Source organism: Molothrus aeneus, chromosome 5 (genome assembly GCF_037042795.1).
Source record: "Molothrus aeneus isolate 106 chromosome 5, BPBGC_Maene_1.0, whole genome shotgun sequence".
Classification (NCBI taxonomy): Eukaryota; Metazoa; Chordata; class Aves; order Passeriformes; family Icteridae; genus Molothrus; species Molothrus aeneus.
In genome coordinates, this window is record NC_089650.1 from 64,481,179 (window position 1) to 64,505,328 (window position 24,150).

The 24,150-nt window shown below is 38.0% G+C and overlaps 1 protein-coding gene across 3 annotated transcripts in view; it reads left to right on the forward strand.

The window, feature by feature from the left end:
• The window catches only part of USP6NL (USP6 N-terminal like), a 114,556-nt gene that overhangs the window by 78,727 nt on the left and 11,679 nt on the right, over positions 1-24,150 (forward strand). For all 3 annotated transcript variants that reach the window (XM_066551012.1, XM_066551010.1, XM_066551011.1), the window contains 8 exons: positions 7,860-7,967; positions 9,874-9,983; positions 12,191-12,239; positions 13,894-14,014; positions 17,093-17,187; positions 18,850-18,915; positions 19,003-19,102; positions 21,233-21,385. In XM_066551012.1, the coding sequence (XP_066407109.1) occupies positions 7,860-7,967; positions 9,874-9,983; positions 12,191-12,239; positions 13,894-14,014; positions 17,093-17,187; positions 18,850-18,915; positions 19,003-19,102; positions 21,233-21,385 (802 nt within the window). The remainder of the gene's footprint in view (positions 1-7,859; positions 7,968-9,873; positions 9,984-12,190; positions 12,240-13,893; positions 14,015-17,092; positions 17,188-18,849; positions 18,916-19,002; positions 19,103-21,232; positions 21,386-24,150) is intronic.

Below are 24,150 nucleotides of genomic sequence, written 5' to 3' on the forward strand. Positions count from 1 at the left end.
GAGAATGTTAAATATGACCTTTCAGGTAACCCAATAACCACGTGTCATGTAAGCAGCAGTGGTTGTGCTCTTCAGCCATTGGTGACATCAGTCCACGAGACAGTGACTTAAATAAATAATCCTCTCTTCACCAGGCATGCAGAAGGTCTGGCAGATCAGCTGAGCAGAAAGAGTTTCAGTTCATGTAACAAATTATAGGCTGAACTATAAATAGAGGCCGAAATAATTCAATATGTTCATAAAGGAATGGACTTCCCTTGAGGCTAGGAAAAATTTTCACTCATTGTGGAACTCTAGTGAAGCACATGAGGTTTAAAAAACAAGGGTGTTTTCTTTGTGCTATCTCACCTCTTATGTGCTGAGTGAACCAGAAGATAGATACACAATAAAGAATCAGCTGACTCCTTCTCCTGAGCATCCAGTGGAAAGTCAGACATTATTTGTCACTGCTCTTTATGGAAGGCCTGGCCATGTTCTCAGAGCTGTGCAAAACTCACAATTAAAGGCAATTGTTATCTGGAAGTGTGTTGGAAGAATGCACCAGCTTTCCAAGCTCACATTCTTGAAGCATGGAAGGAGTAGTTGCAGGAACAGTTCCTGAGTCTTGTTTTCTGTCTTTACTTGACTGGATAAAGTGGTTAATGTTAGAGGAACAAATTGCTAAAGAAAATGAACAGCCTGTGTGTTACAAGACTCACATCACCTGACACTGCCATGGTTTCTGTGCAGTCAGGCTGCTCCTGAAATGAGTGTTCTTTAGAAACAGCACTGAAGGGAACATTGCAGCAACAGCAACAGTAACAGTGTTATAGGATTATAGATTATAATTGTACTGATGGCTTGGTTTTGGAAAATGGCACATTTGAGACATGATTGTGCTCTTAAGTAGGTAGGAATGGAGACTCAGAGCAAGTGATGATCCCAGGTATACAGCAGGTATGTACAAAATACAGGACTTTAGACAGCCTGTTTGTGATGAGCCTTCATAATATACAGCTAAGAGAGCTTTGCCTTGAAGGAATCTGTTCATACTGTACACATACTGTAAATGAATCCATATATTTGATTCCATTATCCCAAACTGTCATATGCCTAATTGCAAACTACAACTCTCATTCAGTGCTCTTGCAGAGCTGCCTATAGCTGTTTCTCAGCTTTATTTTTTTTCTTTTGTCATAACTTCACAAAGAGAATTAAAACATTCACACGGTGGTGAGTGTGTGTGTGCATTTGAGATGCTTCACTTGGCATCTTCTCCTGGTCTTGACTACTGAAGAATATATATATATATATATATATATATTTTATATATATATATATATGTGTGTGTGTGTGTATATATATATATGTGTGTGTGTATATATATATGTATATATATATATATATAAGAATAGATAGATAGATAGAAAGAAGAAATAGATGAGGCATCTGGAAACTTGACACTGTTTTCCCATTAGAACTCTCGTGCTAAACCTTGTAAAAAAGATGGTGTGGGGAACAGAGATTAGGAATGAATGCCCATGAGGAACTGGAAAAAGATGGAAGAATTGTCATATTGAGACCAGAAATGTGCCAGGCTCTACCGTGTTTGGGTAATAGTTGAGAAGTAGTGGAGTATGATGTAATAAAGTGAGCCCATGTACAGCTCCATAACAGTGTAGAGTCACAGAGTCATGGAATGGCCTGGGGTGGAGGGGACCTTATTGATCATCAAGTTCCAGTCCCCTGCCATGAGCAGGGCCACCTTCCACTGGACCATCTTCCTCAGAGCCCTGTCCAACCTGGCCTTGGACCCTTGCTGGGATGGGGCAGCCACAGCTTCTCTGGGAACCTGTGCCATGGTCTCACCACCCTCACAGAGAAGAATTTCTTCCTTGTGTAGGAGGTTTTCTTGCCTTAATGTCCTTGGCCAGATTTGATCTCCCCAGGGCTTCAGTTCTCTAACTGATCCCTGGCTGCTTGGACAATCTCTCTGTATTCCTGCAAACTGCCTTTCCTTCTGTCTTCCCCATAGGCTTCCTTTTTCTGTTTGAGATTGTCCAGGCACTCCTGTTCATTCATAAAGGCCTCCTGGTGATTTTGTCTGACTTGCTCTTTGTGTATAAAACTCCTTGATTCCTGTGTGGTTATTTAGGCATCTCTTTCAGTGGAGTTGTCATGGTCCTTACAGATACCACTGTGAAGTGTGTAACTGCCCTTGTGTCTTTGCTTGATTGATATTTGTCAAAATAAAGCTTTCATCTCCCCATCAGTCATTTCTTATGCAGGAAGTGTCACAGAGCAGCAAAGTTTGTGTTTCAGCATGGTCCTTCTCTGTTTGTGCTTTTATTTCCTATTTGTATTCTGCTGCTTAGTAGTTCAGGGTACAATCAACCACCCACAGATAGTAAATCCTTCCTGGCTTAGTATGATCATAACTTTCAGGAAAGATTAAATAAAACTGTTATATGTTGTATTCCCATTTGAGTATTTCCACCAAAGTATTGCTGCCTTTCCCTGTCTGCCTTCATCTGTCTGTGATTGAAGTTGCCTAAATTGAAGGGGAAAGGAAGAAGAGAAACAATCAGGGTAGCTGCCATTTCCAGCTGTTCTGGCATTCACACACAGTGCAATAATCAGGTCTCCAGTTCGTTTGGAGTCTGAACACAGAGCCTTAATGAAGAACCCTCTTTGCATTCCTGAGATTTTTGAATGAGATGGGGCAGCTCTTCTGTTTGCACTTTTTCTTCCTTTTTTGCAACCCACAGAAGCTGAAGAACCTCTAAAGGCAGCAGCCTTTATAAATATATTTTCTTTTCATTATAAATATACTTTCTTCTGAGACTTCAGATTTTAATTCTTACGCTTCTCATCACAGATTCTTTTTGAGGTGGCAGAGTCCCTTTGCTACTTGTGCAGCTCTGCCTGACAGCTGAGAAAGTTTTATTTTCAAGAAAACCAACTTTATATCTTGCAGGAGCAATGAGGCCAGTTGCCACTCTTCAGGCCAGTGCTGTGTGACAGTGGCCTCATTTCTCTTTCCAGAAACCAGTTGGGTTCGTGACCTGGAGAGATGGGGGCCAGGCAAGGAAGGGGAGGTTGTTTGTTTTCCAGGTTTTTTTGCATGTTGGACTTTATGGCCTTCATTGAGATCATAGCTAATTTTTTTTTTTTTTGTGTTCTTGCTTTATAAGGATTTTAGTTCATTCTGTATATTGAGTGTTTTTATAGTCCAGTTTGTTTTTGCATGAGAAGCTCCTTTGAATTCCCATGTGATGGGGCCTCATTTAGTGTCAGTTTCTCCTACCTACTTCAGGATCAACAATCTTATTAATAATTGCAGGAGTTTGCTGTCCTTGTCTGAATAGCTTAGATGTGCTACAGATTTTAAACCTGTATTTTTATGTATTCTGTGTTTATATAATTATATGCATTGAGGATCACTTTCTTTTTTCTATGTCCTGTGCTGATGGGAACATCCCAGATCCCATAACCCCATTCTTTGAATGATGAATGTTTTCATAGATGTGTCTTTTTATCTGAACTCTGAGTTTATGTATTTGTGCTTTATTTTGAATGATTATCTTAAGAAAGCATTAATCTGCACAAATTATTTAAAATTACTCAGTATTTCATCTTCCCAGAAGCAGAAGAAAAAAGTAACTTCCTGAATTTTCTACTTTCTGTTTTAATTAGTAATTCAGAGGGAGCAGGAAAGTAGATGAGAGTTCTGCAAGTATACAGATACAAGCAGCATTTCTCAGCAGATGTTTTACCTGGTATTACATAAGGACATAAAAGACAGCAGAGGGCACTAGCATGGTGCTTATGGTAAAGACATTCAGCTAGCTAATAATCAGTGTGCTCATTTATATTTTCTTTAACTGTTTGGTGATTGAATGATTATCAGAAATTATTCTGCAGTAAAGTGTGTGTGAGTTCCCCCCCCACTCCCCAAGATGCAGCACAGCTGTGTCATTTTCACAAAACTGCAGCATTGCACAGGGTCACAGAAAGCTTGGGCTTGGAAGGGGCCTCTGGAGGTCACCTGGTCCTGCACCTGCTCAAGCTGCCCAGAACAATGTCCTGATGGCTTTTGAGGTTTCCAGGGCTGGAGACACCACAACCTGACCTATGCCAGTGCTCTGTCACCCTCACAGTGAAAAAATGTTTCCTGATGTTCAAAGGGAATCTCCAGTGTTTCAGTTTGTGCCCATTGCCTCTGGTTGTGTGAGTGGGCAACACTGAACAGAGCCTGGCTCTGTCCTTTTTGCACTCTCCCTTCAGGGTGGTGCTACAGAGAAATTGATAAGATCCCCCTGAGCCTTCTTTGCTCCTGGCTAAACAGTCCCAGCCCTCTCAGCCTCTCCTCATGGCAGAGGTGGTGAAGTTTCATCATCTCTGTAGCCCTTTGCAATGTGTCCACGTCTGTCTTGTGTTGAGAACTGGTATTGTATCTGCAGGGATCCCTGTGGCAGGAAGGAATGATGAATCTGACTCCATGTTCTCAGAAGGCTAATTGATTATTTTACAGTACTATATTATATTAAAGAATACTATATTATATTAAAGTACTATTTATATTAAAGAATACTATACTATACTATAGTATATACTATAGTATTAAAGAATACTATACTATACTAAAGAATACAGAAAGGATACTTGCAGAAGGCTAAAAAGATAATAATGAAAACTCCTGACTCTTTCCAGAGTCCCAACACAGCTTGGCCCTGATTGGCCAATGAGTGAAAACAGCTCACAGCAGAATCCAATGAAACAATCACCTGTGGGTAAACAATCTCCAAACACATTCCACATGTGAGCACAACACAGGAGAAGCAAATGAGATAAGAATTGTTTTCCTTTTTCTCTGAGGCTTCTCGGGTTCCCAGGAGAAAAATCCTGGGTGAAGGGAATTTTCAGAGAATGTGAATGTGACAAACTGGACTCACTGTGCTGAGCAGAGGGAAAGGATCCCCTCCCTCAGCCTGCTGGGAATGCTTTTGTCTGGTGCAGCCCAGGATTACCACTGGTCATCTTTGCTTCAAGGGCACTGCCCCAGCTCCTGCTCAGCTTGGTGTCCACCAGGGCCCCCAGGTCCTTTCCTTCTGAGCTGTTTTCTGCCTGGTGACCCCTGCAATGTTCTGGTGCCTGGGGTTGTTCCTTCCCAGGTGCAGGACTTTGCACCTCTCCTTGTTGAACTCTGGGAGGTTCCTGGCAGCCCATTTCTCCAGCTTGTTACCATCACTCTGGGTGGCAGCACAACCCTCTTGGTGTATCAGCCACTCCTCTCAGTTTTCCATTGGATGTGAAATTTTCACACTCGTTTCCATGTTCCTGTTTGTCACTCATGTCCTGGAGCCCATGCCAGACTGAGTGACATTTCTCTCCTCTGTATCAAGTGGTGAAGGTCTTTGGTCTTGTGTTCTGCTGAGTCTGTAGGCAGCATCTGGTAATGACTTGGGATGACTGAGAGCTTTTTCTCTGCCTCAACAAAGAATAGATGGAGCAGCAGAGTCAGTTGAACACAGATCTAAAATGGTTTGCAGGAAACTGTAAATGTTATTTGGGTTTATTCTGCTTGGTAGCGCAACAATTCAGAACTTAGCTACTAAAAATGTTTGCTTTCCTCCTGTTTTGTTTTTTGGGGTTTTTTTTGGCATAGCTGTAGTTGGCTGATGAAACTGTTCACCTCTCTGTACTTTCTGCTCTTTATAAAGTTATGTTTGCAACTCACTTTTCAAACTTCTCTGTGAAAAGTGCTTCCACTGTTCTCTCTTGTCAGTTTTTACTTACTGCTTTAAGGGCTCTTCTGGCATTTGGCTGTTTCAATCTAGGCAGTGCAGAAGATGGGAAAATTGTAAATGCCATGGACTCCTCTGAAACTAGAGATTCTTCTCTTTCAGTTTTATTTTCCAGAAAACCCTGACCAGCTCCTCAGTTTGGATGGATGGTTTGAATTGTTTTACTTCTCTTTGGATAAGGAGCTAGCTATTATAAAGGCTTATTTCTGGCCTTTTACATCTACCTGACCTTATCCCAAAATACTAATTTATGCAACAACAGTAGTCTTGAGAATTTATTTTTCAACCAGTTGTCTTCATTAATAACCTTTTGTTCTTGGAGACATTTGAAAATTAGTTAAAAAATGATAATTAGCTGACAAAAAATATTTGTTGTGAAGGTACTCTGTTGCTGCACATGGGTCTGAGGAATAAAACTACCTGTCACTGAGGACATAGATCACTGCATGTTTTTTCCATAGTTTTCTTCCAAATTTCCAGAGAAGATATTGCAAATTTGGCTCATTCTGCTTTCCAGTAGACAGGCTAATCTCTTCCTATGATGACTCCTCTGCAGTTGGGGGTTTGGCTTTCAAAAGATTGAATTTTCTTCTCTCTCACAAGCAGTTACCTTTGTGTCTGGGTTGGCACACACTGAAATCCTGTGTGACCTGAGCTCAGGGTATCCATCTGTAGAGAAGGCTGCTTTGGAGCTCTGTATGTTGTTCTTCATCTTTTCAGAAAAAACTCTACTGGCACAGCTGTGCTCACACTGCAAGTGTTGCTGCTTTAGCATTCTTTGTATTAATGCAGCAAAGTTTTCTTCATGAAGCACAACATTTTTTTTGTGGGCAGCCTCCAGGATGGCTGTTGTATCTTATACAAGTTTATGTTTTTCATTTGAAAAAGGAACAAGGAAAGAAACTCATAACCTTACTTGTGCAAGAGTTAGAAATTCTGCAATCCAGACACAAATCCTTGCTGGCATTAAAGACACCTTTAAAGAGCTGATATACTCCAAATGGCAGCAGGGTTGGAAATACACTGCAGTGAGGGGTTCATTAATTTCCCAAAACTGGAGATGTGAAATATGTGAAAAGAAAAACAGTCCTGTCTTTGAGGAGGACATTGCTTTTAAAATATTTCTTACTGCAGACATAACTTTTATAAAAATGTTTAAAGGAAGTGGTAGTTTTGTCAACTGAAATTTTTAAGGTCTAACTTCCATTGTGGGATAAACATGAAGAAAAAATTGGAGAGTGGTTGTGTGTGGTTTGTTCTCTTTTGAACCTAATTGTCTCCCTGTGTAATCATTAAAATAATGGTAAAACATAATTTCAGAAAGGTTCATTTTCTGTGTCAGAGTTGCTTTTTAATTTTCCTTGTCTTAGATATGTCTTCAAAAGAGGATAACACCTTTTTGTGTTCTTTTGTTGTTGTTTTTGCAAATGTTTTAATATGCATGTAGGAGATGGATTATTAGTTTAGAAATAGAATTTGAGATCTGTTAGCTTTAGAAATGGCACATTCTGTTTTTTGTGATCTCACAAAAGGTTTGTTTCCTTGCACACATACATTTGAGCATACTGTCACAGTTTTAGAAGAATTCAGAAATCAGTTCTGCTTTTGGGTTTTTCCTGATAATTTTTAGAGCTTTGTGATTTTGCTGCTTGCTTTTTTGCTATTTCTATTTATAGACTGTAATTACAGTGAGCTATTTGTAGCTTATCCTGAAATAGTGTTGCTAAGAATCTGATTTTTGGGATCTAAATTACAAAATTTGCTGAGCAAAGGTGACAAAATTTGGATATACCTTCCTATATGCAAGAGTCCTGGCTTGAAAGCATCACCTGGGATGGTTTGGCCCATGTGTCTGTTTTGTCCCTGTGCCTCTGGATTCTGGCAGGAGGTCCCAAATGGCACTGCTGGTTGTTCAAAATACACTGGAGCCCTTTGTCCCCAGCAGGTCATCCCTTTCCTAGGATGCTTGGTGTAATTCCATTTTTCTCTTCAGCATGTTGTGCATACTATTCCTTTTATTCAAAGCATTGTAAATTGGGCTGCATTTTTACCTTCTTTTCTTTTTTTTTGCAGTTTCATAGGAGAATTTATAAAGGGATCCCACTGCAGTTGAGAGGGCAAGTCTGGTCTTTGTTGCTTGATGTTCCGAAGATGAAAGAAGAAATGAAAGACTTTTATAATGTGAGTTTGTAGAATTTCTACTAAATATTAATTTAAAAAAATATCAGATACTAAAGCTAGAGGCTTTATTAAGCCTTTGCTGTTATGCAATGTTAAAAAAAATTAATTAGAAATTCCAGTGCACCCTATTGCTTGTTTTAGCTAGGAAAAAGGCTGTGTATCCAAGAGCTGAGCTGAGGTTGAGTCTCAGTAGATGAGGATTCTTATGAAAGAAGATGGGTGTTGGTATTGATGTTATCTAAATTTTGGTGTCTGTTAGCTTCCTCATATTTCCTGCTCTTGAGTCTAACAGGCTGCTTTTTCTGACTATTATATTTTAAATCCTCAATAAGACCAGTGAGAGATCCAAAGGAGGTAAAACAGGTTATGCTGAATAATGTAGTTGAGAGAAAGGATGCCAAGTAAAGTTAGAAGCATTTAAAAATAGGTGAAATAATCTTCAGGAATTATTAATGTCATCTAATGCTCAATGCAAAACAAAGAAATGTTTGTAGTTCAGATACAGAAGTAGAAAGAGTTTCTTCCATCATTATCTGATTTGTTTGTGATATACTCATCTTGCTGCTCTCTATTTTCCTATTTCCTGAAGTGACACTAACACTGCTCACTGCAAGTGTCACTTACAAACTGCACACCTTAAAGTCAGAAGGATAATAAACATTTATTGTAGGTCAAATAGCTTCTTTCAGTTCTCTTTGCAGGGGAAATTTCAGTTCTTAACCTTCTGTCCTTCCTGTTTCTCAAACTTTTGGTACCTTTCTATTCTTTCACATATGAGAGATTGCAAGGGCTTAGGGTGCTTCTTTTCCTGTATTCCAGCATATCACAGGTGTTTAAAACTAGAAATTTTCCCTTTGCTGCTTTTCTGTCTGTCTGGGGGACAAATCATTCTGGGTGTTCAGTTTAAGTTGTACTGAAAGGTGCACATAGCTGAGATTGTGGTTAGTGCTGTGTTGGTTCAAAGACTTACAATCCCTCATGTGCCTAAAGCTTCTGGTTGTGTTCAACAGACTTGATGCATGTTATTGTTCCCTGTTTGATTCCTTTGTTATTATCATTTTTTACTTTATTCTTCTATTCTTGCAACCAGAGTCTGTAGAGTTTTGCCTTTTGCTTGTCTGTGGTATTCTCTAATAGTCAGAAGTAATGTTCTAAAAATAGCATTTTGAATCCAGGGTCTTGCAAACTCAGATTTACTGACAGAAGTGAGAGTGAAAAGGAATGAAAGTCAAGAGAAAATTATTGTAAGTGCAAAAAATAAGGTGTCAGTCTAAATCTGTGCAGGTTTCATAAGTACTCAATTACAAAAATGGATTTAATTATAAAACACTAAAGCAAGTGCTAAAGTAGACATATTGTACAGCTAAATTAGAGTAGAACAGAAAGACAGAGGAAATTACTAGAGAAATGTCCATTATCTATATTTAGATAATAACTGGCAGCTATGTAGCTATTACTTCTGCTAGAGAAATAGACAGGAGAAGTATGAAAACCACACTAAATCATTTCCTTAAAGCCTAGTCTAGAGCATTTGCATCTCAGGTTCTTGTTTCTGAGTAGCAAAATTAATTTTCTTTCTCTAGTGCTGTGCCTGCCTCAGAAATGACAATAAGAAATTTAAAATGCTGAAGCACTCTGAAATATGAGTTGTGAAAGATGTGTCAAAAAAATGTGTATTATGGGATGGGTCTTTCTGCATCTTTACTCTGTGGCTGTTTCTGACTCCTAGAATTTGTGCATGTACGTGCTTATTTTGGAAGTTGAAAGTGTTACTCTTGTGAGTTGCTATTCTGTCTTGTTTTAAATCCCATGATGGCAGTTAATTCAACTCAGCTGTACAGTCAAGCAGGTTTCTGCTCTTTTAGAGTTCACAATTTTAAACCTGTGTTCTTTACTGTACTCCCAGAAATTGAAGTGTCGAGCACGAGGGTGTTCACCAGATATTCGGCAAATTGACCTCGATGTGAACCGCACGTACAGAGACAACATCATGTTCCGGGACAGATACGGTGTCAAGTAAGTCAGCTTCCCTCTCCCCAGAGATTTTAGCCTTCCTTTGGATTTTGTATTCTCCCATTATCTAATTCAGTACCAAATAAAACAGTATTTTTGTAAGTGAGCATTTATTTACAACTATAGGCCATAATGCTTTTGGATTTCTTCAAAATGTTTTGTTTCGCTATATTTTTTTGCTGCCACTAGAGGAGGAATATTAGGCAGCTGTCATCTTTAAAAATGCTTAATAGTGAAAAAAGTGGGGATGCAAACATCAGTATTGTTGCTTGCTTGCAGCATCAGCACCCTGCTGAGAAGAAGAGGGTATTTTTCCCCTTCTGTCTCTGTATTAGTTCAGTTTTTAATCTCCTTTTCTTGCCAAGGCAGATTTTATGGTAGTCTGCTGTTCTCAAAAAGTGGTACTCAGAGCTGTGGGCTTTAATGTGATAATAAAAGAAATATTTTCTTACATTATTATTCTGGATATTTTGTGGAAAAATCCTGAGTCAGGGGAATTTCTTTGAAGGCAGTAAGGAAGGAGCACAGAGCAGGGACTCCCAGGCTGAGATGGCTCCATGCAGCCTGTGCAGTTCTGATCCAGGGCTGGCAGTGACTGTGCTGCTCGGGCCTCTCTGTGTTCTGTGCACACATTTTAGATGTCAACAGGAGCTCGTTGCCTCTTCAGTTTGGGGTTAACACAAGCAGAGCCAGCTCCAGTCCCTGTGGCTGTTGTAACCATGCCCTCAGAGTCCACAGGAAAGCCTTTGGCTGCCTAAAGCAATTTCACACTTGGAACAGATCTCAGAATTACTGTACATATATTATGCATTTCCAGCAATGCCTCGATGAAAAATTCAGAAATCATTTCACATAGCAATGAAATAAAGTCCCCTGGGTGAGTCAATTGCTTGTTTGGCTTTTAAGAACACTGTATGTCTTTGAAGGTTCATTCTTTTACAGGTCTTCAGTGCTACCATCTAGTGTAAATAATGCTGAAATCACTGTTATTCTGTGTAGGGAACTGTGAATGAGATTGAGCTCCTATGCTCAGTTCATGTGGTCAGCTGAGGATACAGGAGGTTCCTGTGCTCACTGGGGACCTGTCAGTTTGTCATTGTAAAATGAGGCTCCAGATTAATGGCTAGTACCTTGTTACACTTTTCTTTGGTTACTGAAGAATGGCTAAACTTCAGTTCTGCAAGAGGGTGAACCAAAATGCCACCCATGCAGGTGTTTTGATAAAATTCTCCAAGTATAACTCCTCTTCCTAAATGAAAATAAGCACCTTGTGGCTTGTACTTTCTTTTATTTAGCCTGCTAATATCTCTTTCCATTCATTGATTAGTAACGGAGAAAATTTCACTGGACAGAAAAAGGACAATATGCAAAACTCTGTTGTTAAATCTTAGCAGTTTTACTTGTAGATGAAAGTAAGCATTCTGGTATCCAGATTCTCTCCTGAACAGGTGACAAAAAGTAGCTGTGAGTTTAAAAGTTGATTATGAGAGCCCTGCACCATTGTTTCATACACACCTTAGAAAGAGCAGAGTGGTGCTGGCTGGTTTGGGGCTTTTTGTCTGGCTACCTTCACAAGTTAGACTGTTTTGCAGAGAGCAAGGGGCTTCTACAAAGCTTTTTGTACTTCTAGCTCTGAAGTACCCAGAGATCAACAGAGGGCTGAGCACAGGCTGCTGAGCCAGAGTTAATATTGTTTTTCTTCAGTTTGACAGTAGCAGTCACTAGAGCAGACTTTAATTTCACTGCCAAGATTAAGACACCTTTGTGGCTGCTTTGTGTATTTCACATCTTCACTTCTACATCTCTGTTTGGAATCACTAACAGCTGTTAGTGTTCTGCAAGCACAGAAAACAAGTTTGGGGAGTTTATATTTTGGCATTCAGAATAAATCAGTGTTTGAAATGTCACCCGTGCAATGTTTCACTTTACCTGTCTGTAAAAGTGATGATGTGTCACTGCTCTCTTTTAAAGTATATTGATACTTTTTGAAACATTTCAACGTGTAAAACTTCATAAAGGTGCTAATTACAAAATAGGCTTGAAATCAGAATCACTTACTGTTGTCAAATGTGGTTTATCCTGTTCTTTAGCGCTAGACAAGTTAAATTGGGAAAACTTGTTTCCAAAATGCAGTTCACTACTTCTATGTTTTTCTGTTTTTACAAAAGATAATGCTATAGTTTTTTCATTTTCTGCTCTTATTTCTCCAGGCAACAATCTTTGTTTCATATTTTAGCTGCATATTCCATATATAATACGGTAAGCTGTGTTCCTTCACACTTCAATCTGGTTTCTCTAAATGTGCTGTAGGATAATAACTTGCATCTCTTTCTCCCTAAAAAAACCAACAAACATTTCAGAGACCTTTAGAAGTACATAGAAAAAAATTACTTGTTGACATATTTTGAGCTGAAGTTAAAATAAAGCATCTGAATGATGAGTTTTATAGGACAGACTGAACTATGCTTACAATTTGTAATAATAATGAATTTGTGCTGTGCTGGAGTTTTATGTGATTGATATTTCCCCCATTATGTTATCTGCCTCCCTTTCATTTGAATGATGGGGAGGAAAATACTGCAGAAAGATGCATGTTGGAGTCCACAGGTGTATTTCATAACCTGAAAGGTTAAAAAAAAATTGGAATTAGTTTAAAAGGTTGCATCTTTACATAAGTGCTTGGTCTTGGCTGCGGTCCTGAATGGGATTTATTAGAGTGGGGTTCCCAGACTGTATCATAAGGGTTAGAAGCTTATGTATTTGGTAATGTCTTTTGACTGTGCTAAAAATAGAAGAAAAAGAAATGCCTTCATATCCACATTTAACTGTGGTTTAACTGTTCCCTCATTCCTTGGGCCCATTTTGAGGATTTCTGTACATCTTCCATTTTATATCCATCAGCAACTCCCCATAAGTCAATATAAAATATGTTAACTTTAGAAGAGGAAAGAGAAATTAAAGCAGTTACTTGAATTAAATACTGGTTGGTTTGGATTTTTTCAAAGTTCTAGGAAATGTAACCTTTCTTTCTGACCTTTTCTACCTCATATAAAATATTGGACTGGTATTTTCAAGTTGCATGAATAATTATGTTTAAAATCAATCATCAAAGTGTAATGATGTTAATATTATGGTGAAGTTTTTATTTTGCACTTCTTGTTGTATTTTTGAATTTTTTATTTTGCACTTCTTGTTGTATTTTTTCTCTTAATGTGTAGCAGTTCTTATGCTTTGGTTTTATCTCTAGAACAAAGTTGTGCTAAGAACTTGTAAACCTGAAAAAATTTACTCTACAATTAAGTAATTGTCCTTACAAATACTTTATTGATGCGGTTATCTTTGCAGCTGAATGATAGTGCCAGCTGGTTCCTGCCATAAAATCCTAAATTAATAGCAGAGGAAGTACTCAAGTTCAGTTTTGGAACAATAAATTTTTTCTTTGGGTTTATTACAATTGCTTGCTATTGGGCTGCTAAACTTGAGCAAGCTACAGGTCACTGTTAAAAAATCCTGTGTTTATCAGATGGTGCCCTGACTGTAAACAAGAATAAAGCCAGATACTCTCACCCTCCATAAAACCCCCCAAATTACAACTAAATGAGAAATGCATCCATTGGACAAAAAGATGATACAGTAACTAGAAAATATTAGTACTGACCAAGGATTTTGTTCATCAGTAGTGAATTCTAATGAGCAATCAATACTTCCAGGTTACTTTTTAGTTGGAGGGTTGTGCATCATCCCTTCAATCTATCAATATTTTTAATGTTTAAATATGAAGTGGTTTTGGTGGGAAGCTTTGCTGTCAGGACAGGCATCATCTTTCCTCCACTAACTCAAGGAAAAGCTAAAAGCTCATGGCTGTGAGGCTTCTTTTTCCAGCATTTTAATATTTCCACTGTATGATTTCCAGGAAGTTGGATACTGTCAGGGAATGAGCCAGATCACAGCTTTGCTCCTGATGTTCATGAATGAAGAAGATGCCTTCTGGGCCTTGGTGAAGCTTCTCTCTGGTCCAAAGCATGCTATGCATGGTATGGAGTTTCCTGTCAGTGTATTTAGGTTTCAACCTGTCCTATTTAAGCTGTAAATTATTTGAAAATGAAACTGTTCTGTTTGCATTGGTCAAAAATAAAACATAATGAGAGCCTTATACTTGGGGGGAGGTATTGGATGTTACTGGAGCTCTCATCCATAAGAGAGAGTAATGGTTTTTATATGTGATATCTTTCAAATAGTTCTTAATGAAAATCAGATGGTTTCCTCTTCTCTTATTCTCTCAGGGAATGTAACCAATTGAAAACTAGTTATGTAGACATCTATATAGTAATAAAATAGTAGTGGAAGCCTAATACAGAATGTGTAAAGTAATATTGCAGCTGTGCTATCGTTTGGCAGGACAGGAATCTGCAGTAAAAAAATGGACTTGTGTCTAGGCATGAACTTCAGGCTTCTCAGTTTTATCTGTACCTCACACAGAATTTTCTGCTCTCATGCTCTTGTGTTATTGGTGGTTCTCTCTTTCCATGCCAGATTTACTATGATCTATGCATATGCCATGCCTATTGGTATGGAACAAGTCCAGAAATTCCAAAACATTTGTGATGTTGCAGTTGTGGTGATTTAGAAAAGCTGTGCTTCTTGGAAGCCTGCAAAAGTAAATGTCATCCAGAACTTGGGCTTTTTAGCAAATTTCCAACAAGTTCTAGCTGCTTTTCCCTGCTGAAGAATTTCTCATTCTGTGTTATCTTCCTTCCTGTGCTTTTCATTGTTCCTGGATGTTCTCCACCCCCAAAACAAAAGCATAGTTTTTTATTTTGCTGTTTACAGTTCTGCAGAGCTATCGACTTAGGGGGAGGGAAAAAGTGTGATCTTATGTCAGTGTCATAAATGACATTTTGAGTTCATCAAATGTGAAAAGATTTTCTTGGAGCTTTACACAATGATAACACAGACTAAAAGCATCTTACAAAAAAAAAAATCTATAGATGTCATAATAATCCAAAACTGTGTAACTGAAGCCATATAGAATATTGAGCTCAAAGCTCACAGAAAATTCTTACTTTGGGGCAAGTCAAAATCAGGTCCTTATTTACCAAATCATGTGCATGATAAACTAGAGGATTAAACACAGGCAGATGAGTTGCTTGCTCCCTCCTTCCCTCCTTTATTCCTGTCACACACCTGTCAAATGATGGGGGAGAAAAGAGAGAGATTTGAGTAGCCCAAGGCTTGATGAGCTTCTCCACAGAGCATATGAAGCATTGTATCACAGCTTTATTATACACACTGAAACTGTTTTGGAGTGCCTGTTAGGCAGGTGTGCATTTATATTCGTTGATAAAACTTTAATTAAAACTCATATGTTCCCAATTTATCATTTATTAAATGTTGCCAACTAGTCTAAGGTTCTGCTTTCAGCAGGTTGGACCACATAATCTCCAGAAGTCCTGTCCAACCTGGATTTCCTGTGATTCCTTGAGTTTATCTGTTTTAAATGTCACTGTGCATCTGCAAATATCACTGTAGATTCTGGAAAGGAAACTAAACTGGGAGAGGGAACTTTAAACTCAGGAAACTGACTTAACTGATGTTATATTACAGTTTGCACTTTCTGTGTTCTTCTTTGGGGAAAGTAGTTTAAAGCACTGTCTTTAAAGCTTAAGGAATTTCAATTCCAAATTGAGAAAATCCATGAAGAAAAACTTGTATAGTTGCACTTGATGGCACTGATCATCAGATAGTTCTCTGAAATGGGCACCTGCCTGTGGAAATCATGGGGGTGGGCAAAGAAATTCAATTAGAATCCTGCTGGCAGGATTAGGATGGTTAAAAGCTCCTCCCCACAGACAAGGTTTTTCATGGTTTTTTTCAGTTTTACCTGTGATACAGCAACCTGGAATACTTTTTGGGTGCAGCCCTTTAGGCAGACTAATTTTTAATATAAAAGTACTTGAAATCAGGAGATAAATTTGTTCTTTCTGGTATTTCATATTGTATGGAAGATGTAAAGTCTCTAGATGATAAAATGCAGACATCAGACCCTGAAAATGATCTGCTTTTTTGGAAGCTCTTTCCATTGATCTTTCTATAGTCCTAAAAATTCAGGATAATGAGTTGGTGTATATAAATGTAAAAGAGCAACCTTTCTTGGAAAAAGAACCTTTATTGTTATTGTTGATGGCTAATTAGCTCTGATGTAGTCACTGTTTACAGTAAAGAAAAAACCAAATGCCTTGCCTGTGTTATTGAAATTTCCTAATATGCAACCTGACATTTAAGTATTGTAGAATTTGCATTTGTATCCATGAAATACTAAACTTGTGTGAATTTGAGGTTTCAAGTCTTGTGTCTTAGTGACTGTGCACTGAATTGCACAATTGGAACAAGAAAGACTTTGCTTTTTGATTTGGGACTTTAGTCACTCTTTATTTATTTTTTTTTAAGTTGCATGGCTGCTATGGGTCTGTACTTTTCTTCCAGTTTTCATACTGCTTAGAATATATTGGAGGTTTTTTTAACTTCAACTCTGCTGATACCTCAGCTGGAAGGGGGACTTAAGAGTTTTCCATGTGTAATCACTAAAACAATTCGATGGGTTTTTTAATGCTCTCTGTTTCAGTTGTGTGAGCTCACAGTCTTTGCTTATAGGATATAATCATGGTATTTGTCTTGTTAGAATATCCCTCTTGTCTTTTTTAGGGTCTTTTCTTCAATGCAGACAGTTCTAGTAGATACCTATGCTGTTTGCCCTTCCTTCATGGGCTATAATTTCAATTTTAGTGGGTGAGGGTTGTGATTCTTTGCTTTGGTTTTCTTTTAAAGAATAATTATAAATGTGGTTTCCACATGATCTTATATTGGTTTGACTAACGTAGGATTGATGGATCTGCTGTCATTTGTCATCCTGATGTAATATTTGTCACTAAGGGAATGTATTGATTGTAGCTATTTAGGCCGGAGTATGTGCATAGAGACATCAAAATATTGTTATGAATATCTGTTCAGATCCAGTGGTCTTATAGAAGGATAATGTTCTTGGAGCCTTAATGGCTTTTTTAATATCATTTTATAGTACAAACACCTGTTAAGTGGCCAACTTCTTTTCTTAGGTTTTTTTATTCCTGGTTTTCCAAAACTGATGAGGTTTCAGGAACATCATGACAAAATTCTGAAGAAATTTTTGTCCAAACTTAAGGAGCATTTGGTAAGTATTTATTTCACTATGAAAGCCATGCAAATTTACAGCTTTCAATTTACCTTGTTTCAGTTCAGGTGAACCCACTAGATCAAGAATAAGCAAACTTATTCCCAAACTTATTTAGGAGAAAATGTGAAGTTTTAAAAGGCAGAAGTGTTGTTGTTTTTGTTATAGACAAAGTTATGGTGCATCTTGACAAAGTTATGATAAAATTGGATCCTAAGAATGATTAATTTGGGTGTTTGTCTTACTTTGGACCTCTGAGTTAAGGACAATGTGTGGTTCTTCTATTTGGCCTTGTGTGAGCTTCTGTAAACAAACTGATGCTAGAACATTTTATCAGGGGCTTTTTGTATGTTTAGCTTGTGATTGGTTCATCTATGGACAGAGTTGACTTTAGGACCAACCAGTTTAAATTTCTATTGAAAAAATAGAATATTTAGAGTAGAATATTTATACTATTATAAATAGATATATAGAATAGATATAGATATAGAATAGATATTTTAAAAAACCTTTATAAGAGGTGTTAATGGTCCATTTAAAATACTTCCATTTTCATGAAGCTACATGTTGAGTTTTATTTATTTTATTGCTTTTAAATAGAAAATAATATGCCTTTTCTTAAATATTGGCAAAATATTTTATATTTATTCTAAGATGTAAACTATTTTTCTAATGGGAGAAAAATGCCCTTCCAGTAGGCATCAAGAATTTCATTTTACAGTACATTGGTGCTGCCAGAATCCATCTCCAGTTCTTAAAAGGTAGTGGAAGAGATGCTCAGTTGCAGCAACAACGTTTTCCTCATCTCTTCCTGTGAGTGTGTCACTAAAATGAGCCAATGTTACCCCCTGAAAGACAAAAGTAAAGCCTGCACATAAACCAAAGGGACTTGGCCCAATGTTTATTCAGTGTTTGTATAACAAAGTTCTCAGATTTGGTGCTTAATTTTTGGCAAAGCTGAATCTGATAAGCATATAGAATCTGATGTTATCCCACAGTTAAAAGTCAAGATTTCTTAGCTTTTCTGCTTTTACTTTGGCTTTTCTTCTTACTTTCAAAGGACTTTGAAGAGCTCCACAAAGCTGCAGAGAAGCTTTAACAATCTTTGCATGGGTGTCATACCTGATGGATTATCTGTGCTCTAGGGGAAATCAGGCCCCTTAATCAAGAAATAAAATTCCTTATCAACCTACCTCCTGTTTGAGGCCCACTGGTCAAAGAATTTGATTGTTTTCCAATAATTTCTGGTGGATATGTATTTTTGTAAGGAAGTCCTTTCAGCCTTGCTACAGAGGCATGAAAGACTTAATGGACCCAGTGCCTGAACTTGGGTTGCTCCAGAGTACTGATTGATTTTTTTTTTGAGAGAGGATTTTATCCTCTGCTACCTCTGTCCCAAGAACATGATAAAAGTCTAGGATGCATTAATACTTCAGCACCTCCAAGTGCATGTTCTTCAGGTGGTGAAATTAATGAAGAAAAGCTATAAAAACCAGAATTTGCCTCTGTTGGATTGAAGTAACAGTGTCTTATATAGTAAAATTAATTATTTATGGTGACTATTGAGTACATTAGCCTCAAGGGGAAAATGTTTTTTCATGGAGAGTGCAAGGCATTACTTGGATTTTTGAAAGTATTTTTCAACTTCTGTGTTGTTTGCAGGACTCCCAGGATATGCCCACCAGCTTTTACACAACCAAGTGGTTTTTCCAGTGTTTTCTTGATCGTGTGAGTATGTTTTTCTTTCTGTTGCTGTTTTTAATTGTGACTTGGGGCAGACTGTTTTCACAGCATTGCCTGATTCTGTCATTGCAGACTCCCTTTACATTAAGCCTCAGGATATGGGATATCTACATACTTGAAGGAGAGAGGATTCTCACTGCTATGTCTTACACAATTCTGAAACTGCACAGAAGTAAGAAAGAAATCTGTCAAACCTTTGAAACCTGAAGAGAGGTTCAGCTAGTTTTGTTCTCATTTTGTGTAGTTTGACCTTAATGTGTAAAAATCTTAGTTTCCCACGTGCCTTATGCTGCTTCTGACAGATATTTTTCATTCCTTATGCACAGAAAGTTAAAAATCTTTGCTTTATAATTGTGTGTTGTGGGTTGATCATGGCTGGATCCTGGTGCCCACCAAGCTGCCCTATCCCTCTCTTGTTCAGCAGGGCTGGGGGAAGGAGAAAACAAGATGGACTTTTCTAAACACCAGGGCACCTGTGGGGAAAATTAACTCCATCTCAGCTGGGCCCAGTGCAGTGTGATTGTCAAACAGAAGTATTTATTAGAGTAAGAAAGTTATTTGGACCTGAAGTCAGTTGTATTACTGACTAAACAATGGGGATAAGTGTGGTAATTTCATGGTCTGGAAATGGCTTCTTTAGCCACAGGATTTAAATTAATGAAAAAACACACAAAGAATCAAGACTGTGCTACTAAATGCTGAAAATCTCCCAACAAATACCTCAGCAATGAGGAATCACCAGTCTGTGTCACTTTATACCATTGTTTGTCCAAGAATGTAATTAAAATCCAGAAATTCTCTAGTCTGCCTGTGTGACATTCTCCTTCATCTCTTGACTTTGGGTGGAGTAAAATGTGAGATTTTGAACAGAACTGTCTAAAGCATCTATGCTGGGTTCCCCAATGTGACTTTGCATCCTATGTTCCAGGAACCCAAAAAGCTTTTGAGGGTGGAAGCTTCTAAATAGATGTGAGCATTTCTAAGGATGATGCTTTGTAGCTCAACTTTGAGACACCTCCTCCTGTGGGACTTGGGCTTTCTGAGTGAAGTCATTTGACTCTGTGTAAATGCAGAGGTCTGGATGGGGCCCATCAAATCAATGTTTTAATTTCCTTGCTAGTTTATCCTTCTTGAACTGTGGGGATGCTGCCTCACTGTCTCACTGGGATGTTTTAATCAGTTTGTTCATAAACGACTTGGAAAAATGGAACAGGTTACCTTCTACATTTTTGCATTTGAGAAAGCCAAACATTTAGAGGCAAATCATTAGGCTTAATATTTTGGTTTCTCTTCTTTATTTGCAAATAGATATCTACTTGATTTTTTTTTTATTCACCACTCTGTTAATGGAAAGACCTGAGGAAAAAGTCTCAGTGTGGATTTGCTTGCTTAGCAAGTACACAGCAACTTCCTCCATGATCAAACACTGAGAGAACCTCACAGCAGCAGAGGAGATGAGAGGGCTGGCAGAGAAGCTGGCAGAAGACAGAGTCTGATTTGTTTTCCAATTTCTTGTCTACCCTCAAAAACATAGATGGTGTAGCTGTTCAGTCAGAGTCATTGTGGAACACATGCCGAGAGCATTTTTATTACAGCACCAAACCAGCTTTTTTTAATGGTTTCCATATTGAAATTATACATCTGAAACTTTTGATGATGTACCAATGATGAAAAAAGAGACAGGTATGCAGTTACAGCCTTGCAATCCACATGGCCTTACTGCTGTGTAAAAAGGGAAACAAAAAAAATCTGATAATTATAAAATGACTTTCAAAATATGACCTGAATTTTCAGAGAGCCTGAAGCAATGGTTCTGAAGTGTGAACTGCCATCATCATTTCATTGGGAGTTAATTCAGTTGTGAATGAGGGTGCTGTAAATAGGGATTTTTAAAATGTTTATCTGCTTTTCAGAGCTCCTGGTAAGAGAGATGATGTCTGTTGTACAGATCCACAGCAGTGGTTGTAAGTTGAGGATGCAGGCTGACCAATAAAAGCCTGAAGCTGTTGGACATGAGAAGGCTGAAGGAGGGTGACTTGGAGTTGGTTTTCTGAAGGTGCCCCTTTTTGAAAAATACCATCCTAAGTAAAGAATAATGTTTAGAAAGGATTTCCATGGTGACTTGCAAGTGAATTTTTAATGTGTTTTTACATCTCTAGTTGTAGAAATCTGTTATCTGCCTAATTAACAAGTGTTTTTCATTCTACTTTGAAAACAAAAGCACCTCATGACTAAAGTACATTTTTGAGTGTTCATTATCAAGATGTCTTAATATATAATGTAATATTTTCTCCTTATATAGAGCATCTGATGAAATTACAAATGGAAGAGCTTGTAGAATTTCTGCAGGAGTCTTTAGCCAAGGATTTCTTCTATGAAGATGACTTTGTAATAGAGCAGCTCCAAAATTCTATATCAGAATTGAAACGAGCAAAACTGGATTTACCAGTAGCTGGTAAGAAACTTGCAAATATGCAGATTTAGATATTTGGAGTCATTCACACATTGGTAATTTTTTAAATGTTAATTAATGCTGTTGAAAACTGTGCAAATATTTTCCTCTTCATCACTGCATAGATTTGGGGAATTTTTACCCAAAAATATTTTACAGTGTAAAATCACCACTTCTCCTTTCATGAATTTTCCTCTTCTTTTGGTGTTTTGTTTGCTGTTTTTAAGGTAATGGCAAAGCACTGTGAAAAGTACAACGTTCTGGTAATTTTATGACCTTGAATTTATAAAACCTTTCAGACAGAGGATCAAATATCAAGGTTTTAAAGTGTCTGAAACACTACATTGTCTGGGAATCCAGACTGTTTTGTAGATTGATTAGATGTGGACCAAACTTCAGGTCAAATAGCTTCTTCTGTTTGTCAAATCCAGATTTTTAATTTTTTGCAAATGATAGACTTGCTGGGTCTTTAATGGAATAGTTTTCATTATTTCTTTTTAGCATTTGTGCTTTTTAGTTGCAGATGAGAGATAGTTGTTTCATGTGACCTTACTTAGGAAATGTATAGGATCTCTTCAAGATTCTATTCTTTTTTCTATCCCTATCTCCATAGTCTTTAATTAGAATTTTTCTTGTGATTACTCAGAGTCCTTTTACTTTATCTTTTCTAATTGTAGAAAAGTGTGTGAGAAAATGTTTTTTAAAAAATTCCAAACATGGCAGAATTTACCTTGAAGTAACTTTATTAAGTTGCTGTGGTTAGCTTTCAGAAGTTCAAAGTGTCAGAATAAAGGTTGCCTCTGTAGCATTCTTGTGATAATTTGTTCTTTCATTAATGAACTTATTTTTTCTGTTTCTGTTGACATTATTTATTGCATGTAGTATTGGGCTGTGTCAGAACTCCTCATCACAGGTAAATACCTGTTCTACCTGATTCTTCAGATCTGTTCCTGTGGAGTACAAACACTTTCTGTGTATTTGTTTCTTATTTTGCTTCTTCTCGGAGTTCCCATTTCTCTTGCTCCCTATTCCTTTGTTTTCCCCAGTTCCTGAATTTCTGTACAATCTCTCCAGCAGAATTTCTTCCACCCACAACAGGTCTAATTCTACTTTCTGCCCTTTTCATCTGTTGCTTCCCCTTTCTCACCACAGCATTCCCATTCTGCCATCTCTCCATCCTTTTTCCCCAAGCTGAGTTTCAGTTTTGACTTTCTCTTCAGAAGAAGTTGCTCTTTATCCCTACACTTCAGCCAGGTGCTGTCTCAGGGGTCTGGTGCAGTGGGTGACCAATCTGAGCAGCTGTGTCCCTCAGCATCAGTGCCACACCACCATGGTACAAGGAGATAGATCACAGGAGTCCTGTCTGTTCAGTCCTAAATATGAACTCTCCATGGTTATGTTTGAACTGTGAGGGGGTTATCTCAACAGCTTCACTTGACTGCAGACACAGAGATTTTTTTTATGGATGTGGTAAAGTAAATTTCACCAGTGAAAAGTTCCACTTGAAACTGTGGTAGGGGAAGAGTTGGGGAAGATTTTTGTATTTTGCTACTTGATGGAGGGTAGTGTATCTTCCAGCCTAGAAAATCACGTGCGTGTAAGTCATACTGAGATTTTCTGTGGAAAATACAGAATTTACTGGAAATTTTCTTGATGCAGAAGGTAGAAAATCTGTTCTTAACTTGTTTAAGGCCTTTCTTTTGGTAGAACACAAAATGTCTTCAAGGGATTTTTGAGAATACTCTGGATTTTCATAGAAAATTCAAGGAGGATTTAGGTGACATAAGAGTCACCCCCTTGTGACAGGGAGGTGAAAATGTGAGACTCACTGAGTCTCTTGTGGATACCAACAGCAAGGAATGGTGACTGTGTCTTCTTCCTGTGACACTTTGGCAGTGGGATGCAGTTGTTTGGTTTCACACCATGAACACTCAGGTGTAACCTCTGATACAGTGTTTTGGGCCACATTGGTTCTTAATTTTGGTAGCTAAATTAAAATCAGTAACAAAATGTCTTTTTTGTATTGTTTTTTTCCCCTGAACATGAATGAGAAGGTTTAATTTTAAAACAGGAAGAGCAAAGGCAAAGTGAAGTGGATTTTGGTGCTGGAATTGAGCTTTTTCCTTTTTGATTTCAGCTTAACCTGGGCAAGCCTTTCTGTGTGGTATGTTTTTCCTAGGGGTAGAAGGGAACATTATTTAACCTTCCACAAACTAAAAATAAGATGCCTTCAGCCTAACCCTTGGGAATCTAGCTGATTTGTCTGCTTTTATTACTTGAGTGAGGCTGCCTCATTTGTTCTTGCTATGAATTTCATAAGCCTTTGGTTTTATTTTTTAAAGTTTTCTGCACTCTCCTAATTTTGGTTTTATTGATCACTGTCTTCTAGCAGTATTCTTTTTCAGGTTTTGAACATTCTCTAGACATTCAGCTTTGCTCATGTGTTGTGATAGGATACCAGGTGCCCTCTTCAGCTGGGCAGAGGAGAGAAAACAAAACAAGATTTCTGGATCAATATAAGGACAGGGAGAGATCACTCAGCAATTCCCATCATGGGGAGAACAGACTTGACTTGAGGAAATTAACTGAATTCATTATCAATTAAATCAGAGTAGGATAGTGAGAAATAAAACCTTAATAAAAACCTTCCCCCACTCTTCCCTTCTTTGTGGGTTCAACTTCAATCCCCTTTTTTTCCACCTCCTCCTTCCCAGCAGCACAGGGGGCAGGGAATGAGGGCTGTGGTCAGCTCATCATGGTTTCTGCTG